We start from the raw sequence: 16,239 nt of genomic DNA on the forward strand, positions 1-16,239 counted from the left end.
ATAGCCCTTTTTAAAATAATATTTGTCACACAGTTCTTTACAGTAACCCGGCCTAAACCACCAAAGAGCAAGCAGCAACATGGTGGCAAGGGATAACTAAGCAGGAAATCTTGAGGGAGACTCCTCTTGCTGTACCAGTGTAGACATTCCTCTCTCTAAATGATCTGTCCCCCACAACTCCACGCCCCCCCCCCCCCCCCACAGGCACGAGCACCCAGTGGACAACGCGGGCCTCTTCTCCTTCATGACCTTCAACTGGTTGACCCCGTTGGCTGTGCACGCCCACCGCAAAGGCCAGCTACTGCTGGAGGACGTGTGGTCCGTGTCCCAGTTTGAGAGCTGCGAGGTTAACCACCGCAGGTCAGTACTGATCGCTGTATATACTGGGTCAAAAAGGTCACCCTTCCAAGGACAGTTTATTGAAAAATACCACGATTGTGCTTGGCCTGGGTCTCTGCCTCTGTCTTATTTCTCAACGTTATAACCGGTCTTGTTACACCTGAGTTTTGGTCTCAAGGTTTTAGGTCGGAGATCTCGACAGTTACAGTTTATGAACTGTGATAACCAGAATGTAGAGGATGACCGAGAAAAGGCTGAGACGGGATTTGTATCCATTTGTGGTGCCTGACTCTGGCACAACAGTTCCAGCCAGTGATTGTTGGTCGACTGTGGTTTGATCGCCTGTGTGTGCGCAGGTTGGCCGGGCTGTGGGAGGAGGAGCGCAGGGTGAAAGGGGACGAGGCCTCCCTGTGCGGTGTGGTCTGGGCCTTCTGTCGGACGCGCCTGCTTCTCTCCATCCTCTGCCTCATGGTCACCCAGCTAGCCGGCTTCAGTGGCCCAGTAAGTAACGCCATCTCACCCTCCCCTGGGGAGGCTTTTGTCGTTCAATAGCTCGCTCTTGCTCTCTCTCACTCTCGCTCTCTCAAATGTTATTAGCAGGGTGTGTCAATCCCCTGCCTCTGTCCCCTTCCCTCCATCAAGGCTGAGGCCTACAGGTGAGTGTTACATGTGTTAAGATTCTTCTGTCTCAATGTTAACCCTTTACACTCGTCGTGGGAATTGGCCTATATGGATGGGGCTCAATTGAAATGTTTCTTACAGAAATATGAAAAGCATAAGCATGGTAGCTATTGAAAGGGAAGAGTTTGGACCAAAGTTGAGTACACAATCTTTCACCTGACACCAGACTGAATCCAAACATTACACTGTTGATTTTATATGCATTTAATATTTACTGTATTTTTCACCCATATTTGTTGATATCAAAGTCTGAAAAAACTCTGGTTACATTCAGTAACATGATAAGAATATTAATGGGAAAGTTGGGGAAGATGCAACATGACAAGGGTTTGAGTGAGGGGTCTAACTAGTGTTTCCAAGGGGCCACACACCTCTCCAAAGTGGGCAGTTCCTAGATGATTTCAATGCACTTTTATGACTCAAAGAATAGTATTTTTGAGCTTTCCTAAATGTGCCATTGATGAACTAGAGCAAGCACACTTATATTTATTTTGTTTGGAACACAAACCTGCATCCCTGCCATCACACAATTACTGTTGTTTACACAATCCGGTTCAGGTGGGCATCATTTGATAGCTTGTTCTGCTGGCAACATGACTAGCTAAGTTATAAAATAAGATCTTAGTGTTAGGCTTTCGCGAGGCAATTCAGAGAAACAGATGGTCATTTTAGTGTGCGTAGAAAGGAGTCGGGAGTGCATCCAGGTGTGTATTCTGCAGTGAATTTTCTCCACAATAGATAAACTTAGGCTCATTCTGTTCAGAACAACCCATGGTATGATGTCTCGTCACCTTGGAACTGCACGTCAAACATAGTCATCAAAACACTATATATGATATTGAAATGTGAAGTGCACATTTGGACTCACGGGTGTTTGGCTTGACAACAAAACGGTATTTGTAATCCTCAGAGTCCTCTTAATTTACAGCATTCCCCTCACTCCGACAACTATTTTTTTTGATCAAAAGTTGCGCAATTTGCGGGAGGGGTGGGGGCCAACTTCTTGTCGTGAGCGGTGCTCAAGTTCCGAGAGGCTGTCATTCAAAACCCACACAGCGTTGGGAAGCTCCAACGTCATTTATAAACTGGGTGGTTCAAGGCCTGAATGTGAATGCTGATTGACTGACAGCCATGGTTTACGGTCTGATATACCACGGCTGTCAGCCAATCAGCATTCAGGGCTCGAACCACCCAGTTTATAAATGCCGTAAAGGTTATGACAAAACATTTATTTTTACTGCTCTAATTACATTGGTAACCAGTTAATAATAGGAAAAAGTCACCTCGTGAGTTTGTGGTATATGGCCAATATACCACGGCTAAGGGCTGTGTCCAGTTACTGTACAGCCACTGCGTTCCAATTTAGGTGCTTAACAGTGTCCAACTCTGCCATTTTCAACCCGTATACGGTTATGAGTGTAAAGGGCTACACTGGGCTCTTAAAATTGCCTTACTGACGACTCATTCGAAACAAATGAACTGGATACTGGAGGAGAGTTATTGGGTAGGGTATTGTTTTTGTGTTTTTACCAGTCCCACTCAGTTTCTTTTTGATTCAATGGTGGCATCTTGGATCCATTGTGTGGCTTAGGAGATGTTAAGGAAATGTTCTGGGTTATGGAAATTGTGAATCTTTGTTCTTTAGTTAACAACACCTAGTCAGAAACTGTACTCCTGTCTGTCACCCTCTGGAGGGTCTCTGTGAATAGATAGATGACACTTGTTGCAATTGTCCATCCTACAGCTGTTTTTTAATGTTATTCTGGTATTTGTAGGACTGTCCTAGATGAGAACAGGTGCTTTAGAGGGAAGGGTTGTGTTCATTAGGTACCAAATGGAAGAAAACAGAGAAACAGGGAGGGACTACCTGGACTTGCCCAATAAGAAATGCTAATTTTAGTTTTCTGTTGCAAAGCACTTTCTGTTGCGTGTCCTAATGAACACGACCCAGGTGTTAGGGTTAATCAGTTCCATTTTTCCTAGGATAGCCTCTGTCATCCTCCTCTCTTCCACAGGGAACACAGTGAGCCGTCACTACCTCTGTGCTGTGAAGGGTTGCTAAATTCTGAAACTGAATTTTCATGAAAACCTAGGAACTTTGGGAAAGTTTCAGGAATTATGCAACCCAACTACTGTCTCATCTGCTCTTACTATAGCAGCACAGCAACACACCTGTGTCTCTCACCCAGGTTAAATCAACCCAGCTAGCACAGAACGTTCCTGTAACGTTTCCTCGTGGTTTTCCTTTGGTAATTAGAAAAATAATTTGCCTACAACATTTTGGTAACGTTATGTTGGCTCAGGAACCTTCCCACAACCTCATTTTTTTTCCTTCCTAGAACGTAAACCAAAATTTGTTAGCTGGGAAGATAATATGGATGGGGAGTTAGGGGTGGGGTGAGGGCATGGCATACAAGTGTTTGTGCTCACTGCTCCCCCCATGCAAGGTGGCGTGTGACAGAGGCTGTTCTTCAGATTCCACAGGGTGTCCGTTTAAACCCCTCGGCGAGAAATAGAGAATGAAGCGGGCAGAGACCCTGGGGGAAGAAAGCCGGAGAGGTAAGGGCATGTTTCTCATGCAGGGATGGATCAAAGTTATCTTTCTCTGAAATGCTTTTGTCTCTCGCTCTATTGCTCGCTCTCCCTCCCTCTCGCTCTCCCTCCCTCTCGCTCTCTCCCTCTCTCTCTCGCTCTCTCTTTCGCTCTCTCTCTCTTTCTCTCTCTCTCTCGCTCTCTCTCGCTCGCTCTTGCTCTCTCTCTCTCATATAAAAATGTATTCATAAAAATAATTGATAGGTTACCACAATGCACTGTAAAATGCTGTTCGATGTTAACATTGTTTTTATTTTGATGTTTATTTCCAATGTCCAACGCTGTTTTGTTTTATTGCTGATAAAAAAATCTACTGTTAACCTCAAACTTTCACCCAAATGATCAGTCAGACTTTCATATTAGTGTCTCAGAGAATCGGACCGGTTTTCCCCTTAAATGCGAGGTGTTGTTGGACTGTTTAACCTCTCAGGCTGGGGGGGGGGGGAGTACTTGACTTGTGTCAACAGACTCTACCTCTCACTAAAAGCCTTGTTGGCCTGGTCCGCTGTTGGAACACAATTCCTGTAGGATCAGTGCCAGTGAGGCAGGGCAGAGGGGCTTCGGCCTTCCTCCTCTCTGGATCTTTGGACAATGACCTAAGGGGAGACGCAACTAAATATGAGATGTCACTTATCTCAACCCAGAGGACTAGAAACGTAAATAAATTAAAAACTGAGGCTGAACCTTACAAAAGACTCTGTTGACCTGAACTTGTGCCTCTAATGTGAATTGTGTTTGTTACTCTTTCCTGTTGGATCTGATCAGCTAATTATTATTTTTACATGAGTGCTGTTTGTGCAATTAAAAAAAATAGTTTACACATGGTTTCACGGTTTCTTTTTGCCTATATCAATAAAACATGCATTTATCAACAATGTAGGTTTGCTGACACTCCCCGTTTGTGGACTGATTCACTTTACTGTAGAATTGGTTGTTGGTCCATCGTATGTGTGTGTGTCAGTATGTGTGTGCGAGATTCAACACTTTTTTCCCCTATTCGTTATGCTTTGTCGCTCTTCGTCTGTATAGTCTGCTGCCGTTAACTTCCAGACCTTTTAAGCATAACTGAATGGCCCCATACCCGCTGTGACTGTAGGTATAATGTCTGAAGGTATCATCTCTGAATGTTTGGATCCGCTTACATGATGATGCAAACAATAGGAAATGATATGTTGGAATGGGATTCTGTGTCTGTGCCAAAAAACAGCCGTGTCAAAATCTTTCACTGTTTCTCTCGTTCTCTTTTAAAGGATCTTATCAAAATCTTAGTAAAAGGACAACAGAGGTAAAGGGTGAGAGCTGAAACTAAAGGAAAATTGTATTCTATCTCAAATCAGTAGAGCCTCTTCAGATGATTATCGGTAGTCATGGCATGACGGCTTTAGCTAGTCTTGATTTAGTAGATGTCCATGATAATGACTGCAGTGGTGGTTATGTAGATGTCTCTTGGACATGGTGCTGCTGTCAGTCATGTGGCCTGTGCTCTCATCTTTCCCTCTCCTCATCCCCGTCCTCTCCTGCCCTCTCTTCTCCTGCTAGGCCTTTGTGGTGAAGCGGCTGTTGGAGTACACAGAGCAGGCGGAGCCCGACCTGCCCTACGGCCTGCTGCTGGTCGTGGGGCTGCTATGCACCGAGCTGGTCCGCTCCTGGTCACTGGCGCTCACCTGGGCCCTCAACTACCGCACAGGCACCCGCCTGCGGGGAGCCATCCTCACCATGGCCTTCCACAAGATCCTGCGGCTCCGCAGCATCCGAGACAAATCCATGGGACAGGTGAGATCACCAGACAGGGTTCACGCAAATGTTTTTTCTTTAAGAGAACTGGGCAGGTGGGGTGGGGGGGAAATGGGTGAGATAATGGTCAGCCTCACAATAATGCTAGCTCCCATTTAGACTAAGACGTGTTTCGGGTTTTCAGATGTTGCTTATTGTTAGTGTGACTGAGAAAGTGCCAAGCACTCCTTTTATTGTATTTGAGACACACCTTTAATACAATGCTAGCAAGTGCAAAACAGTCTGCTGTTGTTGCCAAAACACATGATTTGCAACACAGTACATGTGCATGCAGAGTAAGAGATAAAGATGGTGTAGTTCTATACTGCTGTAAAGTGTCTCTCGCTTTCTCTGTTGCTCTCTCTGCAGTTGATCAACATGTGTTCTAATGACGGCCAGCGGATGTTTGAGGCGGCGGCTGTGGGCAGTCTGCTGGCAGGCGGGCCTCTTATTGCTGTGCTGGGGATGGGCTTCAACCTGGCTATCCTGGGGCCCACCTCCTTACTGGGCTCTGCAGTCTTTATCCTCTTCTACCCTGCTATGGTGAGCAGCCCACTTGCATACATACAGTACCAGTCAAACGTTTGGACACACCTACTCATTCCAGGGTTTTTCTTAATTTTTACTATGTTCTACATTGTAGAATAATAGTGAAGACATCAAGTAGAAAATAGTTTAAAAAATAAAGGAAAACCCTTGAATGAGTAGGTGTGTCCAAACATTTGACTGGTGCTCTACATGCATGCAGACTTGGATATTAACAAACACAAAAACACACACACAGAACAGTGAAAAGACAACCTTTCTCTGTGTTCCCTGCTGCAGATGTTCAGTTCAAGGCTGACGGCCTACTTCAGGAGGAAGGGCGTGGCCGTGACGGACCGTCGGGTCCAGAAGATGAACGAGATACTCAACTACATCAAATTCATCAAGATGTATGCCTGGGTCAAGGCCTTCTCCCAGGATGTGCGCAGTAAGTGCCGTGTGTGAGGTTTAGTTGAACAATTAGCTGGTTGATTAATTACTGACTGAATGACGAGTGGTATTCCATGTAAACTTTTTCGCAGAATATCAGATGTGATCTGGTGTTTTAATCTCGGGTCAATGTTCTTAGATGAAGACTAGTGACTGACGGACTGGCTGGCTGACTCATTGGGCGCATTCGAGCTGTTAAGTTTTGTGAAGTCTGTGCCCAACGTTGGTCACCGCCTTGCAAAGTTGTGTTGCATTATGGGGATAAACAATTAGCAAAATGTACCTCTCCTGTCGACTTCCATCTGTAGTCGTATGCATGGGATACGACCATTAATTTACTGACTGACTGATTTATTGTTTGACTGGCTGGCTGGCTCGTTGATGAGTGACTGACTGAGTCATTGTTTGATTGACTGACTAACTGATTCATTGATTGGATGGCTGTCTTCTTCGTTTGGCTGGCTGGTTGGATGACTGACGGACCCGTTGTTTGACGGATCCGTTGTTTGACTGACGGACTTGTTGTTTGACGGACTCGTTGTTTGACGGACGGACTGACGGACTCGTTGTTTGATGGACGGACTGACGGACTCGTTGTTTGACGGACTCGTTGTTTGACTGACGGACTCGTTGTTTGACTGACGGACTCGTTGTTTGACTGACGGACTCGTTGTTTGACTGACGGACTCGTTGTTTGACTGACGGACTCGTTGTTTGACTGACGGACTCGTTGTTTGACTGACTGACTGACTGACTGACGGACTCGTTGTTTGACTGACTGACTGACTGACGGACTCGTTGTTTGACTGACTGACGGACTGACTGACGGACTCGTTGTTTGACTGACGGACTGACGGACCCCGTTGTTTGACTGACGGACTGACTGACGGACTCGTTGTTTGACAGACTGACTCGTTGTTCGACTGACGGACTAATTCATTGATTGTCTGACTGACTGATATATTTGCCCCTGCAGGGATTCGAGAGGAGGAGCGCATCATCCTAGAGAGGACTGGCTACTTCCAGAGCATCACAGTGGGCGTGGCTCCCATCGTCGTGGTGATCGCCAGCGTTGCCACGTTCTCCACTCACATGTTGCTGGGCTACGACCTCACCGCCGCTCAGGTAGCTTCCAGGTCTCTGGTCCAATCACAGTCTGCCTCCCAAATGGCATCCTATTCCCTATTTAGTGCACTAGACTTGACCAGGGCTTTACTTTGGTGCACTAATTAGGGAATAAGGTGCCGTTTGATTCTCCCTAGACACTCCAGTAGATCTGAGAGTATTGAAAGCAACACTCCAACCCTGCCAGTGAGAAGAAAGGCATGTTGAGGTGATGACCATATTGCTTGATACAGCCAACATTTTCACCTCCCAAGTACAGCAACATTATGAACAGGGGGGGTATGTTCTTTGGTAGTTGGGTTGTTGAACCCGTTAAGCCAGTAGGGTTCTCCAGGACAGGATTTGATGGATGATTTGAATGACAGAAGCTGGTCAACCAGGTCTGCACTACTGGAACAAATCATGGACGGTATTGGATCTTTCTTCCCCTCGCAGGCATTTACAGTGGTGACTGTTTTCAACGCCATGACCTTTGCCTTGAAGGTCACCCCTTTCTCTGTCAAGTCCCTGTCAGAAGCATCAGTAGCCATGGAGAGGTTCAAGGTAAGATCTCTCCCCTTTTCTTTCTTTGTCTGTTGCTATCTTGTTTGGCTGTCGCTGTCTATTCGGCTGTCGCTGTCTATTCGGCTGTCGCTGTATTGTTTGTCTGTCGCTGTCTATTCGGCTGTCGCTATATTGTTTGTCTGTCACTGTCTTGTTTGTCTGTCACTGTTTTGTGTGTCTGTCGCTGTCTATTCGCCTGTCGCTGTCTTGTTTGTCTGTCGCTGTCTGTTTGTCTGTCGCTGTATTGTTTGTCTGTCGCTGTATTGTTTGTCTGTCGCTGTCTATTCGCCTGTCGCTGTCTATTCGCCTGTCGCTGTATTGTTTGGCTGTCGCTGTCTTTGGCTGTCGCTGTATTGTTTGGCTGTCGCTGTCTAGTTTGGCTGTCGCTGTCTATTCGGCTGTCGCTGTATTGTTTGTCTGTCACTGTCTTGTTTGTCTGTCGCTGTCTGTTCGGCTGTCGCTGTCTTGTTTGTCTGTCGCTGTCTGTTCGGCCGTCGCTGTCTTGTTTGTCTGTCGCTGTCTATTCGGCTGTCGCTGTCTATTCGCCTGTCGCTGTCTATTCGCCTGTCGCTGTCTATTCACCTGTCGCTGTCTATTCGCCTGTCGCTGTCTTGTTTGTCTGTCGCTGTCTTGTTTGGCTGTCGCTGTCTTGTTTGTCTGTCGCTGTCTGTTCGCCTGTCGCTGTCTATTCGCCTGTCGCTGTCTATTCGCCTGTCGCTGTCTTGTTTGCCTGTCGCTGTCTTGTTTGCCTGTCGCTGTCTTGTTTGGCTGCCGCTGTCTATTCGGCCGCCGCTGTCTATTCTGCCGCCACTGTCTTGTTTGGCTGTCGCTGTCTTGTTTGGCTGTCGCTGTCTTGTTTGGCTGTCGCTGTCTTGTTTGGCTGTCGCTGTCTTGTTTGGCTGTCGATGTCTATTCGGCTGTCGCTGTATTGTTTCTGTCGCTGTCTTGTTTGTCTGTCGCTGTCTTGTTTGTCTGTCGCTGTCTATTCGGCTGTCGCTGTCTTGTTTGGCTGTCGCTGTCTATTCGTCTGTCGCTGTCTATTCGGCTGTCACTGTATTGTTTGTCTGTCGCTGTCTATTCGTCTGACGCTGTCTTCGTCAGTCGCTGTCTTGTTTGTCCGTCGCTGTCTTGTTTGGCCGTCGCTGTCTGTTCGGCCGTCGCTGTATTGTTTGTCGCTGTATTGTTTGTCTGGCGCTGTCTATTCGGCCGTCGCTGTCTGTCGCTGTCTATTCGGCTGTTGCTGTCTTGTTTGTCTGTCGCTGTCTATTCGGCCGTCGCTGTCTATTCGGCCGTCGCTGTCTATTCGGCCGTCGCTGTCTATTCGGCCGCCGCTGTCTTGTTTGTCTGTCGCTGTCTTGTTTGGCCGTCGCTGTCTTGTTTTGCCGTCGCTGTCTTGTTTTGCCGTCGCTGCCTTGTTTGGCCGTCGCTGCCTTGTTTGGCTGTTGCTGTCTATTCGGCTGTCGCTGTATTGTTTCTGTCGCTGTCTTGTTTCTGTCACTGTCTTGTTTGGCTGTCGCTGTCTATTCGTCTGTCGCTGTCTTGTTTGGCTGTCGCTGTCTATTCGTCTGTCGCTGTCTTGTTTGGCTGTCGCTGTCTATTCGTCTGTCGCTGTCTATTCGTCTGTCGCTGTCTATTGGTCTGTCGCTGTCTTGTTTGTCTGTCGCTGTCTTCGTCTGTCGCTGTCTATTCGGCTGTCACTGTATTGTTTGTCTGTCACTGTCTATTCGTCTGTCGCTGTCTTGTTTGTCTGTCGCTGTCTTGTTTGTCTGTCGCTGTCTTGTTTCTGTCACGGTCTTGTTTGTCTGTCGCTGTCTATTCAGCTGTCACTGTCTTGTTTGTCTGTCACTGTCTTTGTCTGTCGCTGTCTTGTTTGTCTGTCGCTGTCTTGTTTCTGTCATTGTCTTGTTTGGCCGTCTGCTGTCTTGTTTGGCTGTCGCTGTCTAGTTTGGCTGTCGCTGTCTATTCGGCCGCCGCTGTCTTGTTTGTCTGTCGCTGTCTATTCGGCTGTCACTGTATTGTTTGTCACTGTCTTGTTTGTCTGTCACTGTCTTGTTTGTCTGTCGCTGTCTTGGTTCTGTCGCTGTCTTGTTTGTCTGTCGCTGTCTTGTTTCTGTCGCTGTCTTGTTTGTCTGTCGCTGTCTATTCGGCTGTCACTGTCTTGTTTGTCTGTCACTGTCTTGTTTGTCTGTCGCTGTCTATTCGGCTGTCACTGTCTTGTTTGTCTGTCACTGTCTTGTTTGTCTGTCGCTGTCTTGTTTGTCTGTCGCTGTCTATTCAGCTGTCGCTGTCTTGTTTGTCTGTCTCTGTCTTGTTTCTGTCACTGTCTTGTTTTTCTGTCGCTGTCTATTCGGCCGCCGCTGTCTTGTTTGTCTGTCGCTGTCTATTCGCCTGTCACTGTATTGTTTGTCACTGTCTTGTTTGTCTGTCGCTGTCTTGTTTCTGTCACTGTCTTGTTTGTCTGTCGCTGTCTTGTTTCTGTCGCTGTCTTGTTTGTCTGTCGCTGTCTATTCGGCTGTCACTGTCTTGTTTGTCTGTCACTGTCTTGTTTGTCTGTCGCTGTCTATTCAGCTGTCGCTGTCTTGTTTGTCTGTCTCTGTCTTGTTTCTGTCACTGTCTTGTTTTTCTGTCACTGTCTATTTGGCTGTCGCTATCTTGTTTGGCTGTCACTCTCAGTTTGTCTGCCATTGCCTGTTTGTCTGGCGCTGTCTGTTCATTTGGCTCTGTGTGGTATGTGAGTGGGATGTGTTGGTTCTGCCTGTCTGTTGGTCTGGTTGGCTCTGTGGAATATAAGTGGGGTGTGTTTGAGTCTGGGTATGTTGGCAGGACAGTGTTTGTCCTGGACCAGGAAGGGGCTGTGTTTCTCCTAATCCCCCTCTCGATCCTCTGAGAAACACACACACACCCACATTAATTCATAACACACATTCACAGACACACAGCAATTCAGCACCTCCCTGAACTATGGGCAGAGGGCGATGCGGTGCCAAGCGGCTCTAGATGCAGTGGAAAGAAAGAGTTTTACATAAACCAAATAGATATGTTTGAACTGCTTGAACCTTTACATCAATGACCTTGACATTGTCATCATGACTAGACTCCTACATGCATGTGAGCCTGTACTGTGTGTGTTTGTTCTCTGACATCTCTCTCCTCTCTCCCTGGCCTACTAGAGCCTGTACTGTGTGTGTTTGTTCTCTGACACCTCTCTCCTCTCTCCCTGGCCTACTAGAGCCTGTACTGTGTGTGCTTGTTCTGACACCTCTTTCCTCTCTCCCTGGCCTACCAGAGCCTGTACTGTGTGTGCTTGTTCTCTGACACCTCTTTCCTCTCTCCCTGGCCTACCAGAGCCTGTACTGTGTGTGCTTGTTCTCTGACACCTCTCTCCTCTCTCCCTGGCCTACTAGAGCCTGTACTGTGTGTGCTTGTTCTCTGACACCTCTCTCCTCTCTCCCTGGCCTACCAGAGCCTGTTCCTGATGGCGGAGGTGGAGATGATCCGGGACAAGCCCCTGAACCCCCAGGTTGCCGTGGAGATGATGGGCGCCAGCTTAGCTTGGGAGACGGCAGGTCACAGTGCCCAGCCCACGCCCCGTGGCACCCCCTCGGTTGGCTCCACCCAGAGGCACGGGCGCCGGAGGCCCGCCCAGGAGGACGAGGCAGGAGAGCAGGCAGGGCGTCTGCTGAAGGTGGGGGAGATCCCTCCCATCCCCTCCGTCAGCCAGCGATTGCAGAGGACCCTGCACTGTGTGGACCTCACCGTTCGGCAGGTAGCTAACTAGCCGCGGACGGGAGTGTATGGTTGTGAAAGGACAGAGAACATTTCACGTACAGTAGTACACAGTGCACACATTCAGGGGTTTGAAGCAGGTGGTGGAGGTCAAAGAATATGGGATGCGTCCCATTTGCTACCCTATATAGTGCACTTCTTTTGACCAGGGCCCGTACAGTAGGTGGAGAATAGTGTGCCATTTGGGATGCATCCCATGTTCAGCAAAAAGTCAAATAAGACTGTGGTCTTCGTATCTATGTGTGGTTGAAAGGCCAATGGGCTGTACAGTTTGAAGAGTTATTGTGGTTAAATGACCAGGGAAAATTCAGGTCTCTATTTGTAGGCTAAAACTAGGGGTAAGAAAACATCATAAACTTGAGTTAGTTTTATTGTGCACTGCGATTCATCTTTTCACTGCCAATGTGTACATTGTTTTAAGTTCATGTTTTAAGTATCCCTATATTTCTGCTAATACGGGGCTATCACTCTGTCAAGAGTGTGCCTGCGCAGGAAGTTTGGTTGTCAATGGACCTAGCCTTGAGTGGAATGGCTACCTTGTAGTGTGTTCATACGGTATAGTACACTTTGTTAAACCTTGTCGTTGTGTCATTTCGAGGTAACACATTGTACAACACAAATATCCACCATACTACCCTGTGTCTCCAGGGGAAGCTGACTGGGATCTGTGGAAGCGTGGGCAGTGGGAAGACCTCTCTGATCTCTGCCATCCTTGGACAGGTAAGATACGTCTAACAGGCCTGCTACACTGGACGTGTCATTTTTGCAGAGCGTTTAGGCAGGACAGTTCCGTGAGAGGCTCGAGCTGCTCAGCGTAAAATTGCGCTCCGGTTCTATGTTTAAGAATCCGACGGTGCAGCTCACTTCTGAGAGAACTTGATAAAGTGATATGCGCTCTGCTCAAATGGCAAACGATAAACGTACTGTTTTAGCAACGGCCCCCTGTTGTAAGAAATATGGTGTAAACTCTTGTTGGCCCATGAGTACACCAATTTAATAACAGGCACACACTGCAGCCCCTGTGGCCCTCCCTTACTCTATAGACACCCACTGACGAAGCTGGATGATGCCCTGGGGCATGTTGGAGAGGGTGCAACTTTACTGAACGTTATACGTAACTGTGTTATGTAGAGCACAAGATTGCCTTGTCCGGTAGACTGGGGAATTGTTGGTCTATCGTTCACATTTCTATCTGAACGTTTCACTTCACTCAATACAACCCCCGGGTGTGAATGGTTTTAGGGTGAAGTTGCCCCTAGATGCTGATCTGGGGTCAGTTTTGCATTTGCCCCACTAATGATTAAGGTTCAAACTAATGGAAGTGTGGAAGCTGATCCTAGATCTGTACTTAGGGGCAAACTTCACCGCGGAGCAAGTGAGTGATTGGCGGATGACCTGTAGTGACCTGTGACCTTTATGACCTTTAGATGACCCTGCTGGAGGGCAAGGTGGCGGTGAACGGGGACTTTGCCTATGTGGCCCAGCAGGCCTGGATCCTCAATGCCACGCTCAGGGACAACATCCTCTTTGGGAAAGAGTATGAGGAGGAAAGGTAACGGAACAGTTTTTTTGGGGGGGGGGGTTCAAGTATATCTTTATTTCATTGAAGTTGGACAGTGAAGAGGAGACCAGAAAGCTCGGTGAGATTGCAAGTCAAAAGGGCAGAGGGTCGGATTCAAACCCATGCCTACACTGGTAGCCTAGGCTGCCTGTACATGGGTACTGGGCTCCACAGCACTAACCACTGGTGCACACAGGCCACAGGAATGATACTACTGTGAGAATCGATTGGATTCATGTACATAGTGATTTCTAAGACGCTCCTCCACTACCCAATGTAGCTCTGAAGTATAATTCCACTGTGTATTTTCCAGGTTCCAGGCTGTTCTGAGTGCATGCTGTCTGAGACCTGACCTGGCTATCCTGCCCAACGCCGATCTGACTGAGGTGAGCATTATGAATTGTTTATCCACCATTGAAATACTACTTTGGGATTTATTTTGTCTAGATGAGAAAAAATGTTATAGTCCGTACTAAGGCTGTTGTGGCGGTCATGACATTTTGTCACAGTAATTAATTGTTTAATTCATTGAATTAAATTAATATCAACACGTTTAGCATCTCCAGGCCTCCAGGCATTCAGGCCTCATACAAGCCACTAATGAGGGCCTTTTGGAACATCTATATTTTTAAAAAGTCTAATAAATCCATTTAATATAAACCATCACAATAAATCCAGATCTAAAGAAACAACAGGCAGATCTAAAGAAACATGATATGAGGACAATGTGTTTTAGAAGAACAGAATATGAGTTGACCTTAATGTATGTTGTCTGGCTATGTGCCATGCTGTAGGCTAGTTAATTTAGCAGATAGGATATACTTATAAGTCCCGTGCCATTATTTTATATTATATGATTTTATAATAAGAAGAATATACTTGAACTCAGCTAAATGAAATAAAAAGGTTATTTGTCCCATTCCGGGAGCGAGTATGCATATGAAGCGGCTGTGTTGAGTTTAAAAGTGATAATTTGAAACAAGTCCTATATGCTAGATTTAGAGTTATTTGGCAACTTTAGTGAATGATACAAACCTTAGAATGACTTAGAAATCAAAACATATATATGGGTCTTTCTATAAACTAGGACACCATTGAGGATTTCCTACACTGGAACAACTGTTGATAAGTCATTGATAATAATCTGCAAATGTTTTTCATGTCATTACAATAAAATAGGGGGGGGATATTCAATACAATTCACAAGTTGATTTAAAACCTATGTTTAAGCTTTTATCATGCTTGGTATCCTGATTTGTCCAAAGAGGCAACTGGCCTTCTAGGCAGTTACTCTGGCCAGTGTCTGTTCTTTTTCCCATTTTAATCTTATATTTTTATTGGCCAGAGATATGGCTTTTTCTTTGCAACTCTGCCTAGAAGGCCGGTGTAGTGTCTTAGCTTTTATTACTTATTTATATAATAAGAAAGACTCTGAATACAAGAAATTGAACTGGAGCTTCACATTTACTAAAACGAGTTAGTAGCAGAATAACATAGAACAAACAACACTGCGCATGACCAAGGGTGCTCCATCCTTAAAGGGGACATCAGTAATTAACAGAACATATCATTCCTTCTCTTATACAACCAGAGTTACTTTTACCAAACCACAACTGAAACATTTCCCAGAACTTGTTGTAGTTATTTTGCATTTTTTGATTTGAACTTGAACAGTTAGTTTTTGATTGTTTGTTTATAAGTCCAATCTGTCTGGTGGACGGTGCCTTCGTTCTGGGCAGTGCCTCGGATTGTCTGGAGGCTCCTGAACATCCTCAGTGTGTGCTTGTTCCATTATAGCTTCTGCTATAGCAGCACCTTCATCAACACGTTCCCTCCTTTCAGCCTGGGGTCTCTTTACTGCCCCTCCATCCTCTACAGTTTCTTGTGTGTCACTCTCAGGAGCTCTCTGTGCCTCTTCTCTCTCGATTGTTGTGCTGTTTTCTGTGGAATGCATTTGGTTAATGTGACGCCGCCACATTATGTCTGGGCTCACTTGAACCTGGTAAGTTCTGGGTCCTGTTTGTGTATGTAAGGTCCCTCTTGTCCATTTTCCTCTTCTGTAGTCTCGCAACATCACTTCCTGTTCTGTTTGGAGATGGCCCTCCCGGCCACCGGAGAGCACCTTGGCCTCATGATGTCCAGCTGTGTGTGGAGAGGCCTCCCAAACATCAGTGCGGCTGGGCTTTCATTAGTCGTGGGGTATTTCGGTAGGAGGCCAGGAACATGGCCAGTTTTGTTTGCAAAGTCCCTTCGTCTCGTTTTGCTGCACGGAGTCCTTGCTTTAGGGTTTGCACAAAGCGTTCTGCCAGCCCATTGGTGGCAGGGTGGTACGGAGCTGAGGTTGAGTGTTTGATTCCATTTACTGACATGAATCTTGTAAACTCGTCACTTAATAAAGCTTGCGTGTTGTCACTTACCAGCTGCAGCGGCAATCCGAAGTGTGCAAATGTTGTTCTGAGACACTCTATCGTCTGAGCTGAGGTGGAGGAGTCAGTGCAAAACACCTCTGGCCATTTGGAATGGGCATCAACTATAACCAGAAACATGTGCTTTTCAAAGGGACCAGCGTAGTCCACATGAATTCTCTGCCATGGGGGCCATTCCCATGGGTGGACTGGGACAGGAGCAGGCATGTGGAGGGTTTCCAAACATCCACTACAGTTCTTCACCATGTTTTCTATCTGTTGATGCAGACCTGGCCACCAGAAGTGGCTCCTCGCGAGCAGCTTCATTTTGACAATTTCAACATGACCTTCATGTAGTTGCTGCAAAACCTGATGTTGGCATTTCTGGGGTATCATGACTCTCATTCCCCACATCAAACATCCTTGGTACGTTGTAATTTTGTTTCTCCGCTGGAAATA

General features: G+C 46.7%; 1 protein-coding gene across 7 annotated transcripts in view; it reads left to right on the plus strand.

Annotated features, from left to right (window-relative positions):
• The window catches only part of abcc5 (ATP-binding cassette, sub-family C (CFTR/MRP), member 5), a 64,022-nt gene that overhangs the window by 18,034 nt on the left and 29,749 nt on the right, over positions 1 to 16,239 (plus strand). For all 7 annotated transcript variants that reach the window (XR_004203066.1, XR_004203067.1, XR_004203065.1 and 4 more), the window contains 11 exons: positions 205 to 360; positions 696 to 840; positions 5,152 to 5,385; positions 5,755 to 5,928; positions 6,211 to 6,358; positions 7,337 to 7,485; positions 7,921 to 8,028; positions 11,492 to 11,794; positions 12,463 to 12,534; positions 13,242 to 13,366; positions 13,689 to 13,761. Coding sequence is in view for 4 of the 7 variants with exons in the window: in XM_031790367.1 (XP_031646227.1) it covers positions 205 to 360; positions 696 to 840; positions 5,152 to 5,385; positions 5,755 to 5,928; positions 6,211 to 6,358; positions 7,337 to 7,485; positions 7,921 to 8,028; positions 11,492 to 11,794; positions 12,463 to 12,534; positions 13,242 to 13,366; positions 13,689 to 13,761 (1,687 nt within the window). In the remaining 3 variants the exon portion in view is untranslated. The remainder of the gene's footprint in view (positions 1 to 204; positions 361 to 695; positions 841 to 5,151; positions 5,386 to 5,754; positions 5,929 to 6,210; positions 6,359 to 7,336; positions 7,486 to 7,920; positions 8,029 to 11,491; positions 11,795 to 12,462; positions 12,535 to 13,241; positions 13,367 to 13,688; positions 13,762 to 16,239) is intronic.

Source organism: Oncorhynchus kisutch, linkage group LG15 (assembly GCF_002021735.2).
Source record: "Oncorhynchus kisutch isolate 150728-3 linkage group LG15, Okis_V2, whole genome shotgun sequence".
In the NCBI taxonomy this organism is placed as follows: domain Eukaryota; kingdom Metazoa; phylum Chordata; class Actinopteri; order Salmoniformes; family Salmonidae; genus Oncorhynchus; species Oncorhynchus kisutch.